Source organism: Atractosteus spatula, chromosome 13, assembly GCF_055471065.1.
Source record: "Atractosteus spatula isolate fAtrSpa1 chromosome 13, fAtrSpa1.hap1, whole genome shotgun sequence".
Lineage (NCBI taxonomy): Eukaryota > Metazoa > Chordata > Actinopteri > Semionotiformes > Lepisosteidae > Atractosteus > Atractosteus spatula.
In genome coordinates this window covers 37863211-37879619 of record NC_142718.1, presented here as the reverse complement: position 1 = coordinate 37879619, position 16409 = coordinate 37863211, and the positions used below count along the sequence as shown (strand labels likewise).

Below are 16409 nucleotides of genomic sequence, written 5' to 3'. Positions count from 1 at the left end.
TTTTTAGTGCTGGCCTGCCCTTGATGGTTTACAAGCAGGAATAATGGACTGGATACAAACGAATCAGCATCACCAAAGCACAAAGTACAGGATAAAAGCCAATGATCCCATAAAAGAAGAACAAATAAAATACTGTGTGTATGGAACATAGCGTTGGTCTGAAAAATAACTCATGCGAACAGCCCAGAGGGAACATTAAATTAAACATTAGGCAATGCAACAGCTCTTTCAAAATTCTAAAGACATACTGCATGCACCCTGGTGTTGTATTTCAACAGACTCGCCTTTAGACGTTTGTAAATGGAATTTTAGTAAAGGTTTTATTGATCTACAACTTTTAAACCTTTAAAAATTCAATACTTCTCATACTATAAAATTCCATTTCAAATTCATTCTATTTTTGTTTTTTCCCATTTGTACACTTCATGTTGTTTTTGTGTAGACCTGAGCATCACTATGTGAGTAAAATTAATACGTTAGTGGAAAGCATCCATTTACTGTATTGTTAGACTAATTGCATTTGAAGTCAGATAACACTTTTGAGGGTACCCACTTCATCCACCTTCTTTCAACCTTTCTTACCAACAGGCCCATCACACAGAAGCTCAGGTGGAGAAGCAAGCAATCACTTCACCTGTTGAAGTGAGGGGAACTTTACGGGGACCATACAACCCGGAAATGAAATTAGCCACAACACCAATACTGCCCTAGTCTTACAATCATTTTTATGGGCTTTTTAAGGTCCAAGTAATTAAGACCCAAGTCTAACAGCTCAACCAAAGAACAGCGCCTCCTCCAACACAGCGGAAAAGTGAGCCCTACTGATAACAGGAAAAACGGCAAGGCGTCGTGTTTTTGTTAATTACTACTCATTTAGATAAAGCGGATTATGTTTGCTCCCATTTACCACTGCAAATAACGGAAGGAGCGTTATGTTTAACAGAGCATAGAGGAACCCCTGTGGACACAGAGAACAAGACAGGATTGTAATCTGAACGGGAGCGTTACAGTCCTATCACAGAGAACACGAGAACCTGAAAACCAGGAAAGCAGTGCAAAAAGCTACTTTTTTTAATCAACTCAGGTGCTGAAGATCACTTCGCTGTGGGCCTATTAGCTGAAAAAGACTTGCAATGAAAAGGAAGTATCTCAGCGCCATACCTGTACTTCCACCAGGTGTTCACGACATGAAGGGGAAAAGACCGTTTGACTCAGACAGGGTTCTGCTGCCGCCTAGTGGCAAACTTCTTTTGAGACTAAATAATTTAAATGTCACGTTTACCCAGGTTAAAGAAAACAGGTTAGATCTTGAAATTGACCTAGCAGAATAACTCTAGGACATCCGTATTTTAAGCCATTGTGTGAATAACGAAACAAAACAACGCATGATTTAACCATCAAAACGTTACTTTTACAGCTGAACTGCCAGTTATTGCCATAAAAGATCAGACTTAACTAAAGCAAAATGAAATGCAATATTGACTTCCTTGTGCAGCATTCTTTTATTTCTGGTTCCAAAAAAACATTCCACATTTATGATAGCCTATGACTGCTTATCACTAGTTTTCTATACATATCCTTGAAATTCACTGAAACCGATATTTATTTTTAAAAACAATGTATGTATCATATTAGGACAAATGCTTTAAAATGCTTTTAAAAACGTTCAGTGAGCGTCAGCATCAACCCTTTCGTTGTTAAATGCTCCAGTAACTGGTACAATTGCGTAAATTGGTGACTCCAAACTGCAGGATTATCTATCTTCTGCATCATCGTGGATGTCCCCTGCTTTTAGACTGTAGACCGCATCCAAAATAGCAGTGCACTGTGGCTCAGGATCTGTGCCTGTGCCGGTTCATTTGCCGCGGCCGGCAGAGGAATCCTACTCCATTGGGCACCTGAGCAAGGCCCTGAACCCCAACTGCTCCAGGGGCGCTGTACAATGGCTGACCCTGCGCTCTGACCCCCAGCTTGCTCTCCATGAGACACACAGACACACAGACAGGGAGAGAAGCTGGGGTCTGTGAAAAGACAAAGTCCTAATGCAAGCAACTGTATATGGCTAATAAAGTGATCTTATCTTCTTATAAATATGTTTACCATTTTTTAATTATCTCGCAGTGATTTCCTTCAGTTTCATACAGAAATGGGGACGCTTTCCAATGTGAATGCCAGGAGCCTTCGTTTTATTGTCTGAGCCAAGTTCATAATCAAAAATATAATCCCCCCAAACACTGTATGTCAACATATTACGCTCATATAGCAGAAAAGCAATCATGAAAAATATCTTTTCTCTTTTTAGTCTAGTTGTGAGCCTAAAGCTATACAGCTGTTTCCTCTTTGCAAGTGCACTGTTTCATTCTCCGAGGGTAACTCTCCTGATTAATTCTGCCCCCCTATGGCGGATTTCAGTGCTGTAAAGTGTTGACTCTCACAGCTCACTGGAGTATTCCACGTGGATATAGCTTCCGTTCCCCACAAACTAGCCGGATACGTACGGGGAAGTATTGTTATAATTTCACCAGAGGCTTTGAGTTTGTGCTCCGCATCAAACGCATTTTATAATACTGTATTTTTTCCTCGAAAATGTAAATCGGTCATTTTGTTAGGATGCCTAGGATGTTAAACGTGAGTTTAGATGCAGTGCGTATGAAATATTTATAGAAGGCTTCGCACCTCAAAAATGTATCTTTACATTTCTGTTCTTACTGTACATCGTCTGTCCTCCACTCCCGGTGCATGCACAGTATGGTTTTAAAACCAATACGTTTTTAAACTCCAAAATCCTGAGAAGCCGCTTGCTGTGTTCTGTTGCTAAGGGGCTCTGAAACCTACAGTATTGAATAAGATTTACAATGACAAACCACAGTGCGCCCGAACTTCCAGTTGATCTTATGATTCCCAACATTGTACACTGCCCAAGTGTCTCACCATTAAATGTATGTAATACCCACGTGTCAAAAATGCGGTATACTTATGTAATAAATTAAACCGATTTGAACGTGCGTCACCGGATTAAGCGATCTTGGATTAAGAAAAGATAAAAATGTTTTGGTATTGCACATGACATCCCAACAAACCTTAAAAAAACTGATGCAACCTTTTTTTTAATTGTACTCGTGGTTTAAGTTCTCATTAAACAATCTCCATTTGCAAAAGATTTTTCTTGGCATTTTATTAAGAATAAAAATAATGTAATATTTACTTTTGTTTTAAGGGTACTTCTTTGAAGAAGGCTCCACAGCCGAAACGTTGTGTTTCCTTTCTTTTATTTTCAAACCCGCTACCTGTTCATTCTTTAAGTACTCCTCCCTTCTTTTTTAGGAAGTTTGAAGTTACATAAACTTTGAGGATGTACCCCCCACCCCTCACTTTCTCCATCCATCTTCTAGCCAGTTTACACAATACAGGGTTTCGAGGGAGCCTGAGCCTAACCTATCGACCAAAAATGCAAGACAGGACAAAATGTTGGAAAACTGTTCACACTGAACACTGAATGCTAAACTGCAGTCATCCTTAAAACACAGGCGTCGAAAGAAACAGCCCTATGCGTTGGGTCCTTGACTTTCATTCAGGCAATTTTTCAGTCGCCTCAGTTTGTAATCGGGTCCTTTTGCTGGTCGCACGTGTGTCTGAGAGAAGGTTTGCCAACATGGCTGACTTACAGATGAAACTTCTGAGGAAGAAAATCCAGAAAAGGAATGAAAAGAATAAGAAGCGAAACTTACTCAAAAAACAGAGGAGGGAAGAAGAGGATGATGGTAATGAGCGCTTTATTGGTCTTGTGTTATCTGATCTGGAATTTGAAGTAAGTTTCTTCTTATTCTGGTGTCGGAAGCATGTGAGAGTCCCATGCTGGAGTGTATTGGGTTTAAAAAAATTCTGAAAATCTGAAGTAAAACTGGCGTTATTGCTAGAAAAGGGTGAGGGCTTATTTAATCATGTCTAAGGAACTGTATTTTCAACTGTATTTACAAGAATCATAACTGCCAATTAAAGCTATGTGTCATTTTCTCAATCCGGCATCGGTGGACTGAGCGCATTTGCTCGAGGGCCAGTTAAATTTCTGAACCGAACGCTTATTCGGCTATTTTCGTGCACTTAAAACGGTCGATTTTTTTTTTTGGTCTTTTCACCCTGGCGATATTCTAGATTGCGGCGGTAAACTTGCAGCACCGTGTCCGGACGCAGAAGACGAAAGGGAACCGGGACAAGAGAGGGACACCGTGAAAACCGCCAAGAAACTGAAGAAAACACAGCGCGTCTCTGCTGACGAGGACGCTGTAGCCCAGGGCCCCAGAAAGAAGAAAAGGAAAATAAAATTAACTAATAATTCTGAGGAAACAGGTATTTTCCCATAATGCAGTTTGAAGTGCACTTCCTTATAATGCACTCGCAAGTGGAAACCTATTGATAAATGATGTCTATTGCATGATAACACATTTTTAGATCCAGTATATATTTTTATTTCTATTTTGTACCTTGTAAATATATCTTAAGGTCCTTCTGCTGTCATGAATTGATTTTCATGTCTGATTGGATTTTCTAATGTCAGAGAACTGCCAAACGTTTAAATGTTTGAGACGGTACAGCTTTTTGACACTTTGTTTTAGTGAACTTGCTTCCCCCTGTGAATGAGGGGAATCTTCAGGAATACCAGACTGCACAAGCCTGAGTGAAATGTAGCTGGGACACTGGGGTTTGCACCCATTCTAATCTGTAATGTCTGGTCTGAAGGATGTTACCTCCTACAGTACACTGTCCTGATCACTGTGCATTAGCAATGGTTTGGAAATTGTCTGAATAAAAGGAAGAGCCTCAGCTGGGTCTTCCAACACGATTTACAGTGGAGGTCTCCCATGTCACGACTGCCCAGGACCAGCCTGGCTTAGTTTCTTAAGACTGGCTAGAAGGTGGTGAATCTTGTTGTGTAAATTACCTCCTAGAAACTAAGAAGGCTAAACAAGAGGAGGAGCAAGAGGAAACGGAAGGAGAGGCCAGTGAGGAGGTCGTGACCTCTGTGGACGGTTTGGAGGAGCCAGAGCAGTCAGATGAGGAAGAGCAAGCTGCAATTGCAGAGTCTGAGGAAGATGATGAGGAGGGCGAGGGGCCACAGCTACCATTAGGGCTAACAGGTAAAGAAGGCATTGCAAATGCAGGATTGCTTCCCCCAAATAATCAATGTCCTGTTGTAGGTTAGAATGATATCTTTCATTTTGCTTACTGGACTATGTTTGAAGAGTGCACATGGAGCCAAAGTAATCTATAAAGTGAGATTCTCCGTTGTCTCCAGTGTAACACGTGTTTATTCATCATTTTTAAATACTAACCAGGTGCTTTTGAGGACACCTCTTTTGCCTCTTTGTCCGGTGAGGTCAGTGAAAATACACTGAAGGGAGTTCAAGAGATGGGCTTCGAGCACATGACGGAAATACAGCACAAAAGCATAAGACCACTGCTGGAAGGCCGGTGAGTTCCCAGAATGCTCACGCCTTGGTTTATTTTATACTTCAGCACACCTCATGTGCTCACCTTTCAAAGTGAAAGAAGGTCCCTTCCAGACGTTTCTCATTTGTCTGCATTAAGGGACGCTGAAAGCCTCAATGATGTCTTTTATATTTTGTGCAGAGATGTTTTGGCAGCAGCTCGGACTGGCAGTGGAAAAACATTGGCCTTTCTTATACCTGCCATTGAGCTGATCTACAAGCTGAAGTTCATGCCCAGAAATGGTAAGACAGCCGTCGAGACGAAGATCATTGTTGTACTTGTTTGTGTTTCACCGGAGTCCAAAGCTCCCAGAGCTGGAAGTGATGGAATGTTTTAACCGTTTTATGATTTTAACGGTGTATGTTTTCCTACATAACTGTATTTTCTGGCAAATAGATTTCTCACTTAAAAAGATAAACCTGCTCCTATCATAGGTAAGTGAATCAATATATCAAGTATCTGTCTTTACCAAGCAGTTCTATGTGAATTTTTATTACATAAAGCAGGGTTCATTCTTATAGGATCAGGTCTTACAGGTTATTTAAGTAAATTGTCTCTTTTTTTTAATTGACTTGCCATTTTTTTGTTACACTTACCTGATTGTGAAATAGCCAGTTTTGTTCTTTCATAACTCAAAACCCGAGCCCCCAACGCAGGAGAATGAGAAGTGAAGGCAGACTCCCCTGTCTCTCAAACCTTTGGCCACTCACCTTTTAACTCATCCCAGGCACCACGATCCTGTACCAGAGGTGTCCCTCACTGAGAGCACAGCCAAACTGCAAGTGCCCTGGAGGACACAGAGGTCACTCAGTTAACCTGGCAGACGATCAGTCTTAAAGCTTGTGCCATTATTGTTGATGCAATCCAAATCAGCAACACTGCAAAATTAACATGCTTTTTACTTTGTTTAGGCACTGGAGTAGTCATTCTGTCACCTACCCGGGAGTTAGCAATGCAGACATATGGTGTGCTTAAGGAATTAATGACGCATCACGTACACACGTATGGCTTAATAATGGGAGGCAGCAACAGATCAGCTGAAGCACAGAAGCTTGCTAATGGAATCAACATCATTGTTGCCACACCTGGCAGACTGCTGGATCACTTACAGGTACGCTAACGTAAATGGCTTGTGCAATTCATTTAGTGCAAACTGGTAAATCATAAACATTAAATGCAATTCTGAGAAAATAAAAGTGTAGAATTTTTGGTGCCGTTTTAAATGTTAGATTTATTAACATCCTTCCAGAAATGCCCTCACAAAAAGTTGTTGAATTGTTTGAATTGAAATTTTCACTTATCTTGTAATTAAAGCTCTCTTACAAATTAAACTTAACATTTAGAATGTAACATTTGCAAGCAATAATGGATTTAGACTGTTCTGTAGTAGACGCTCAGTTTAAAGTTTAATTTATATTTCTCTCGCTGCAGAAGAAAAAGTAATGTGATACTATTAAAATAAAGCATCGGATACCCTAAGCAGGATACATTTTGTTTGGATTTGTCTCTTAAGACAAAATGTGTCTTCTCTAGAATACCCCAGGCTTCATGTACAAGAACCTGCAGTGCCTGATAATTGATGAAGCTGACCGTATTCTTGAAGTTGGATTTGAAGAAGAACTGAAGCAAATCATTAAACTTTTGCCAAGTAAGTACAAAAGCTGGCAAATGTAATTTTTACAGTGGAATTTATTTACACATTATTGGCTCACATTTTGAGATACATTATTTCCTGTGAAACCTTGCAGTGCCTATCAAACAGTAGTGGTAGCCTCCACTGTTCATTGTTTGCACAGTGAAATACACATTGGCAACTTTAAATTATGAAGATATAAGACATTTTTCTAAGATGGAAGCAATTCATAAAAGGAGGCCAGTTGTTTAGTTTTTCCTTTGATCTAATGTGCTTTATAGCGAACCCTGTAAAAAAATGGTTGCAGAGCATTAAGAAGTCTTTTGAGTTCCAAGGTGCTGTATATTAAGAAATTATAAGTGGAGAAACCTTGCTGCCTTGTAATCTTCAATCTCGAACGATGGTCTGTTCTGTGCTAGTTACTAATCTATAACTAGCATTCTGGCAGTCTTACTAGAGATGCTTGTTTATTTTCATTTTCTTGTGTTCTGTTTTCAACCTGTAATGGATATTTGCAAATAGCTCTGCTGCACCTATAAACTCTGATTCTCGTTGTGTGCAGCAATATAGGAGTTACTTGTTTTCTTTTTCAGAACGAAGGCAGACCATGCTTTTCTCTGCTACACAAACCCGCCGAGTGGAAGACCTGGCCAGGATTTCCCTTAAAAAAGAGCCCTTGTATGTTGGAGTTGATGACAACAAAGAAACAGCTACTGTGGAAGGCCTGGAGCAGGTAATGATTCTGTAAAAGACCTGGTGATGTTTGTTATCTCTGAATTGCAAAAAATTCACCAGTTGTAGAAAGACTGCAGCAACAGAGACATTTTTCTGTTTGTTCTTTAAACATCCCTGTATTTGTTACGTTTGTCAGGGATACCAGTTTTCACACTCCCAAAAGGATGTTTGATGATCCATGTTACCCCTCTGGACTCGGACTGGTAATTCTGTACAGTAAAGCCCTGCTTCACTGGCTCAGTCCGAGGAAAGGGGTGTCCAGTATTGCCGGCTGTTTGTTCAATTCCCAATGAGATATTTGGAGCCCAAAAAACACTCTCGTGTATGAGAAAATGTCAAAACTAACCCACATTTTTTTTTAACGTTAAGGTGTTTTTGAAACCCGTTTATTATATCCTTGAGGACTCTCAGTCTCTGTACCGTGCTACAACTGCATTTCACTTTGTAAAGGCTGTCAGCATTTGCACACAGACGCCCATGCCAGCACATGTAATGCTTGTATGCTTGGGTATTTTGTGGAAGTGAACATCAACAGTGACCAGTCTCATCGGCATTGTACAGTTGTGATGATGAAGCCTTCATCTTGGATTAATTCATTCAATATCTTACGGAACGGTTCTCTTCAATGTGTCCACTCAAAGCTTCACCATGTGTTCTTTCATTCACTATATTGTGACATTTACAAAATGTCTGTCACTGCATTTGAAATTCAGTTTCATGTGTTTTGCCAGTGTATTGGCAGAAAAATTTGCCATAGAACACTACAGGGGTTTCTTTTGCAGACAAAAGCCCTTTACCAGTTTGTCCACTAAATCCAAAGTGTGTTAAACCGAGGGTTTAACTGTAATTAGAAACATCTGAAGTGATATGTCATTATTATTCATTCAAACCAATAAGCACCAAAACCTATTAAACCATTTTAAAAGTATTCGCCACAAGTAAAACATCTTAAGGAATATCAAAATAATTGAAGTGCTCCACATTCCTCTTTGTATTTTTTCAGGGCTATGTGGTGTGTCCTTCTGAAAAACGATTCCTGCTGCTCTTTACTTTCTTGAAGAAGAACCGTAAGAAGAAGCTGATGGTGTTTTTCTCCTCCTGCATGTCTGTAAAATTCCATTATGAGCTGCTGAACTACATTGACCTGCCTGTCATGGCAATTCATGTGAGTGAATGAATTAGCGTACAAGTCAGGATTTAAAGGCATCTGTTACTATCAAGACCGCATTCCACTCCCAGCAAATGATTAATATGCCTTTTTTAATTTTCAGTAAACACGTTGCATTTTGTTAGAATTCAGTTTAATTTTAAGCCATATGATTGTTGTCTTGGTGGTTATTAAAATCATGTGCTCCTGCTATGCGCGCACACTGGTTCATTTCTCAGTCCTGCAGCATTACAAATTATTTATCTTGCTTAATTAAGCAGGCAAGATACGCTGAAATATGCAGACACCCCTAATTCTCTTGATGGGTATGTTTTTAAAGATTTCTGTAGGGTAGAACGTGGAGAAGTCATTAGTCTTTTAAGTATTAATAATTATTAATAATTGCTGTTGCAGTGAATGACTAAAATTAGTAAAATAATTAGCCAGAACTGTTTTAATGAGTTTGACCTAGAAGTTGAAAGTTGCAGTTTTTCTGCAGCTGGGTGATTTTAAAACTGTAGCATGTACATTAGCTTGCCTTTGTTCTCCCCCAGAGTGTTTAATATCTTCTGTACCCCACACACGGCTCCTTCTCGCAGTGCGGGCATTCCCGTCATTTTTCTAAAATGGAAACTCTTCTTTCTGTTCTGTCAGGGGAAGCAAAAGCAGACGAAACGCACGACCACATTTTTCCAGTTCTGCAACGCGGACTCAGGAATCCTGCTGTGCACAGATGTGGCTGCCAGGGGCCTGGACGTGCCGGAGGTGGACTGGATCGTGCAGTATGACCCGCCTGACGACCCCAAGGTAACTGCTGCCCAGAATCGCTGCTTTGTCTTTCTTTTTTCAAGGAAAACGTTGGCAAGCCGAGCAGGATGAGCCAAACGGTCTTCTCTCTTTCGCAGACTTTGTTCCAGCATGCTAGGCTGTAGCTTATACTACCTCATTACTCATCTTAGTTTAAAAATATTTGGTGGTTGCTGCTAGTGTAGTAATTGCTTGCACTCATAGTGCTTTTCTGGACTCTCCACTCAGAGCGCTTTACAGGTAATGGGGACTCCCCTCCACCACCACCAATGTGCAGCCCCACCTGGATGATGTGACGGCAGCCATAGTGCGTCGGAATGCTCACCACACATCAGCTATTAATGAGGAGGAGAACTGAGTGATGAAGCCAGTTCATAGATGGGGTTTATTAGGAGGCCATGATTGGTAAGGGCCAATGGGAAATTTGGCCAGGAGACCGGGGTTACACCCCTACTCTTTTTGAGAAACACCCTGGGATGTTAATGAACACAGAGAGTCAGGACCTCGGTTTTACGTCTCATCCGAAGGACGGTGCCTTTTTACAGTATAGTGTCTCTGTCACTATACTGGGGCATTAGGACCCACACAGACCGCAGGGCGAGCGCCCCCTGCAGGCCCCTCTTACACCTCTTCCAGCAGCAACTGTTTTTCCCAGAAGTCTCCAATCCAGGTGCAGACCAGACTCACACCTGCAGAGCTTCAGTGGGCTGCCAGTTGTGAGCTGCAAGGGATGATCATGTCCGCTTGCTCTTAACATGGATTTGGAAGTACAAAGGGCAAAGCTGACAGTATCTATGAACTGAGCTCTCAACACCAGTACACTGATCTTGTGGTTCATGGTTTTGTGCTCTTGTCAGGAGTACATCCATCGTGTAGGGAGAACTGCTAGAGGGATTGATGGGAGAGGACATGCCCTGTTGATCCTCAGGCCTGAAGAGCTGGGATTTCTGCGTTTCCTTAAACAAGCTAAAGTAAGGGGAACCATTTGTCTGCTCTCCTTAATGTTTTTGATCATCTTTTTATCTAATCTAAATGAAAATATTTTCTCTTCTGCAGGTGCCACTGAGTGAATTTGAATTCTCCTGGAGCAAAATTTCTGACATCCAGTCACAGGTGTGCTTTCCATCCAGTCTTCTGCACTTTGTGTTTTTTGCTCTGAAAGAAATTGCTCTAAGACATAAGGGGTTAATTTCATTTGCACTCTTGCTAACTTTACCTCGGAGGCAGAGGGCAGGCAGTGGAAAATGAGATGTGGAAATGGCTCAGGAATCTGTTCGTGAGGATCTTGGCAGATAGTTTCCTCAGCCACACAGACGTCCTTTGCACAGCGGAAAATAACCTGCTTTCTGATCTCTAGTGCCCTTTGAAGTTGTTCACAAAATGATGAGGTCTATATCACAAATGTGTGGGTGGATAGAAGTTTGATGTTTTAACAATGTAGCATGTCAGTGATTTTGGATGAGTATCATGACAAGCAGCATACAGTCCTTAAATTGGATTTGAAGGCTGAACAAATCCAGAGCTGAAAGGAGCTCTTGCCAAATAGATATACTAAACATCAGAAACTCTTGTGTATATGCTCTTAGAAGTTTAAAATATATCCGAAGTCTGTATACTTTGGCTGTTGCGATAAATTTATTATTTGTGATTAATATTATCTGCTGGAGTGATTTTGTTCCATATACTTAATATCACCTCATTAGTGAGAGGGTTGACCTGGCACAGGTGATGAGGTGACTTAACCTGTTCATCGTCAAGCTTGGTGAAAATCAGGAAAGAAACAGAAAGGAAGAAATGCACCCCAGTTATGAAAAGAAAGTTGCCTTAGAGCTGCTGGCACATGGGAGGCTGGACTGAGGCCACACGCTGCATGGTGCTGTCTGGGGTGTTCACATTGAGCAGTTCCAGCCAAGTACGGTCCCATCAGTGTCCGGCCATGACCTGGGAAGCCACCACGGGTCTGACCGCTTTGCCAAGGTTAGTGGAGAGGCCCAGGTGTCACGTGCTGTAGAGAATAGAGTATTTGTAAGGATTGGTGGCAACCCGACAGCATGGAGATACCCTGGCTGAAATGCCTTCTTCTCATGATACTCTCATGCTGCTCCTGCAGCAGTGGCGGTCTTGCGAGAGGAGAATGTGACTGTCGTGCCATGGATGCCCTACTCCCCAGACTTCAGGCCTGCTGGTCATTTGTAGGACAGGCTGCAGTGATGCGTGGCATGAAGGGCTCAGAGACCAGTGAACAGGCCATGCTTGCCCTGGCTCTGCGAGAGGAGTAGGACAAAATCCCCCCACGACAACATCTGCAAACCATGTCACTGATGTACGTCTTGTATTGTTTCCAACAGTGAGCACACTCGACTAGAAGGGAACTAGTCAAAGTTAATTCCATGCGAAAAGTGGAAGGAAAAAAACATTTTGACTGAGCTGTCTTCAGGTGTGCCGTGTACTTAAACTCACCTAGTCTTTGACTTCCACAGCAGATCCCCTGCTGATAGTGAACTTAGATATGTCAGTGAATCCTGCTAAGAAAAAGTTGTTTTCCTGATAGTAACATTTCTTGTAGGTTTCATTTTTTTGTATGCTTCGTTTTAAGCTGCAATGCTTCATTGAACAGATCTCTTGTGGTGAGAAAGATTGCATACTGACAGCACAGAGATAGCTTATGGGCATAAACTGGTTTCACAGTGATTTTTTTTTCCAAAACAATATTCTGAGAAATCCTGTTTTTGTCTTGCAGCTTGAGAAACTGATTGAGAAAAACTACTATCTGCACAAATCAGCCCAAGAAGCTTATAAAGCTTATGTCCGTGCGTACGACTCCCACTCCCTGAAACAGATCTACAGCGTCAACACCCTGGACCTGCAGAAAGTGGCTCTTTCCTTTGGATTCAAAGTGCCGCCCTACGTGGATCTCAGTATCCTTTCCCTTCAGACATTAGCAATGGCTCCCTCCCACTGCTGCTGTAACCCAGCTCATGCAAAGCCAACAAAAAGACCTGCATTCCAGGAACTTGTTCTACCAGGTGTAGTGCTGTTCTTAAACAAGAAAAACACAGTAGAACTATAATACAAAAGTGCCTGTAGCAATAGAAATTGAGTTGTTGCGGTTCTAAATTTGTATTCAGTAAGTGAATTCAGTAAAGAAACATATGGTAATGGGACATTTTGAGAGGCAAAGGGGGTAATTAATATTTAAGGGAAGCTTTATTGATGATGCTTAATGACTACAAAAAATTGCTAAGTTGTTCATGTGGAAGAAACAGTAAACAATCTCAGATCTGAGTGGGAGAGTGATATATAACTGGTTACTTTATATACAGAACAAAAATCTTTTAAATCCCATCCAGTCTTAAACTGGACACATATGCTTTCACTACAGAGTCTGTTCTCAGTTATTTTATTAATTTATTGATTTGCAGTAAGAGATTTATTTAATCTGATTTATTACATACAAAAGTACCCCTATAAATGATGTGTTTTTAAAGTAATGACTTCACAGCAGAAAGTTTTTTCTGTCTGTTTTGTGAGTTGTACTTTTTGAAGTATCTTGTTCCAAGATGCATGAATATCTGTTAAATCAATATAATATAAAATAGACAAAAGTCTAATACAATTCATACATTAACACATCTGTCCTTGATTTAAAGAATAATTGCTGGTTTGACAGCTGAATAGAAAAAATACATTAAGTGCACCTTTGCTTAAAATTCTCACTGCTACCGAATAAATTGTACAGAAATAATTTAACTTGACAATTATTAATGCACACAGAAGAACAATTAAAAACAAGGGGTGGCCATTTTGCCCATCTAGATCATTTGGTATTTAGTAGTTAATTGATCTGAGGTTCTCATTGAGCCATTTCTTGAAATAAAGCTTGCATGCAACTTCATAGGATTGAGGGGAAAAATATATATTCAGGTAAGTGGAAAAGTCTTAAAAAAAACAGACCTTTTTTAGAGCAGCTGATGAATAACAGGTATTTTATATCCAGCAGTACCTCTTTAATTTGGAAAATATACCGTTATAATAAAGGTACTGAGTCAAACCCAGTATTATTAATGCTAACTGCTGTATCTACAATATTATCTGAGTCAGCATCCCAACATGAAATACAAAAGGGACTGAAATTGAATCCTCTGCTTTGCACTAAGACAATGGCAATTTTATTTACTGCTGCGGAGTTTTTGCTGTTATTATTATTTTTTTTTTACATTTAAAAGCTTAAAGGTCCTCTTTGTAAAAAAAACATTCAGGGTGGTTCTGACTCTGCATCTCTGTTCCCCTGTCAGGTTGCTATCCCAGCGTGCTCTTCCCTGCGAACAGGAACTTAAGGCCCTGTGTTGCTGAGGCGGCTCAACTAATGCCATTAGACATTGGTTTATCAGTCATCTTTTCTGCAAGTTTTAAAACCGATCTGTTTGCTTACGGGGTGGCCTTAAGTATTGCTGTGAGTAGTGGTGGTAGTACACGCATGCATTGAAGTGGAGCAAACCAGAGTGCATACCCAGAGTGCTAATGGTCATCTCCTTTTGTTTAAACACTCTCTGTGTTGGTTCTTGTCCTTGACCACGACTGTTTATCAGACGTCAACAGCAGCAAAGGGATCAAGATGCAGAAGCGAGGCGGCGGCGGGGGGTTCGGGTACCAGAAGTCGAAGAACGTCTACAAATCAAAGATCTTCAAACACGTCAGCAAAGCCGGAGCCGACAAGAGGCAGTTTTCCCGCTGAGGCCTTTGTTCTGTCTACTAAGGGCGTTTTAAAGAAGTTAAAAAACCTGCATCGGGGACGAATGCTGCCTGCCGTCTTTTCAACGTTTGCGTGCGCGTCTACTCTGCTTACGAACTCCTCCCTCCCCTTTCTGAAAATTGTCAGCATTCCCTGTTTTCCTCCCGATGTGTTAATTGGATGTGCCATTGATGCCTGTTCATATGATCCTCTAAATAATACACGATTTAGCTGTTTCACTCTTGGAGAAAATGATTTTGAGAAAGAATGAAAAATAGATGACAGAGTCCTGTAATTCATACATTAGTCAGACTGTGTACTTTTTTTTGAAGTTGTAGGAAAGTTTCAGCCTCAAGAACTTCAACTTCCGAAGTCTTTCTGATTCTCAAGTTTAATTTGCATTTTATATATGACCTGATTTTATATCCTGTAATTTGACAAACTTTCACTTTTTTTTAAGTCAATATGGGTGTCTGAAAGCACTGACAATATAACCAACTAATTTAAACATGGAAATCTGTGACTTCAAAACTTTTCTAGCTTGTTTTCATATTCTGATCATAGTATTTTAGAGTGTTGTTACAGTTTAAGGTATAACAAACTGATTTTCTGTCCATATTACAAACCCCTTATGGAGGAGAAGTGCAAAGGCCTCCTACCCTCTTGTGTTGTAGTTATTTAGCATTTATCTTATTTTTCAGGCAGTGGTGTATTTATCCTAATATTTCAAGAACATTATAAATACTGTCTATATTAACGCAGGAGTGGTATTAGCAGTCTGCCTGCAACTGTGTACTGGTCTCGCAGCGATTGTGTCCTGGATTCAATTTCATACTGGGGTACTGTCTGTGTGGAGTTTGCATGTTGTCCATTAGGGTTGTCTCTAGGTGCTCACTGTTCTCTCCCACAGTCCAAAGATGTGCCATTCTGGTGGACTGGCATCTGTACATTGTCTCCTGTTTCTGTGTGTGACCCCAGTGCTTAGTGTCTGTCCATGACCCTGTATTGGGCTAAGTGGGTCTTGAAAAACTGATGGATGCATTAAAAAGCAACTCTAGGCAGAAACTATATGTGTGATTAGGTTTCTAGAGTCGGATGAATTACTGATTGCTGAGCAGACGCCATCAGATCCCCTCTTCATTGTCAGGAAAAAAGGTGATGGATTCTAAAGCCAGTTTTTTTTTATTTCTATGGTGTAAGATGAACGAGTCAGGGTAAAAGCTTGATTAGTGGCTCTAACAAACGACAAAGGAAAGAAATGTTTCCACCAAGTGTTATTTGCGTGATAACGAATTACCGCAGTAAATGTGTTTTTAAAGCATTTTAAATTCCCAAGCATAGATGGGGGAAAAACGATTTAAACCGATCCAATTGACAAGCTTAATACTCTCGCCGCTGCTGCTGTGGTTTAAGACGTCTGGGTCAGTGCAGTCATGACTGGCGGTTTCATCTTGCTCTTTGCGCGAAGAGGGAGATGGGAGGGTTCGAAAAGGAGAATCGGGTCAATGAGAACTTGTAATTTTTTATTGGTGCATTCGCACTTCTGAAAGAAGCATTGTGTGCTGAGATTATATCAGATGTTTGCAACGCAAAATGATTTTATATACTAAGACTAAAAATAAATTTTCCTTCAAGCTGATAGTTGCCTTTTGTAAAGCTCAATAACTCCCTGAAGCGCCACGCAATACGCATTGCTTATCAGCATTAAAACACGTTCGTGGGTAGTTTTCCTAATAATTTAAGTGTAAATCGTAGTTCCCTTTATTGCTTTTACTCCTGACATTGCCCGTGTTGGTTCTAACCCAACTCCAGACTAGAGCAGGCGCGGTGCTGGACATCAGGACTAAAACCCAGTAATTGCAAAACGC

The 16409-nt window shown here is 40.7% G+C and overlaps 1 protein-coding gene across 1 annotated transcript; it reads left to right on the top strand.

The window, feature by feature from the left end:
* The first annotated feature begins 3632 nt into the window (after positions 1-3632).
* Positions 3633-16180, top strand: ddx18 (DEAD-box helicase 18). The gene is made up of 14 exons (XM_088929875.1): positions 3633-3761; positions 4153-4347; positions 4947-5135; positions 5334-5469; positions 5629-5729; positions 6399-6598; positions 7021-7135; positions 7714-7853; positions 8859-9020; positions 9657-9809; positions 10667-10780; positions 10866-10922; positions 12550-12727; positions 14399-16180. The coding sequence occupies exons 1-14, from the start codon at positions 3653-3655 to the stop codon at positions 14542-14544; spliced, it is 1995 nt and encodes a 664-aa protein (XP_088786001.1). The 5' UTR covers positions 3633-3652; the 3' UTR covers positions 14545-16180.
* Positions 16181-16409: the final 229 nt, after the last annotated feature.

What these genes read in the sequence shown, in the direction of transcription:
- ddx18 (XM_088929875.1), top strand. Translation starts at nt 3,653, where the DNA reads ATGGCTGACTTACAGATGAAACTTCTGAGGAAGAAAATCCAGAAAAGG. An exon ending in GAGGGAAGAAGAGGATGATG is followed by an intron (nt 3,762 to 4,152) that starts GTAATGAGCGCT and finishes GCGATATTCTAG; the next exon opens with ATTGCGGCGGTAAACTTGCA. An exon ending in GCCGCCCTACGTGGATCTCA is followed by an intron (nt 12,728 to 14,398) that starts GTATCCTTTCCC and finishes ACTGTTTATCAG; the next exon opens with ACGTCAACAGCAGCAAAGGG.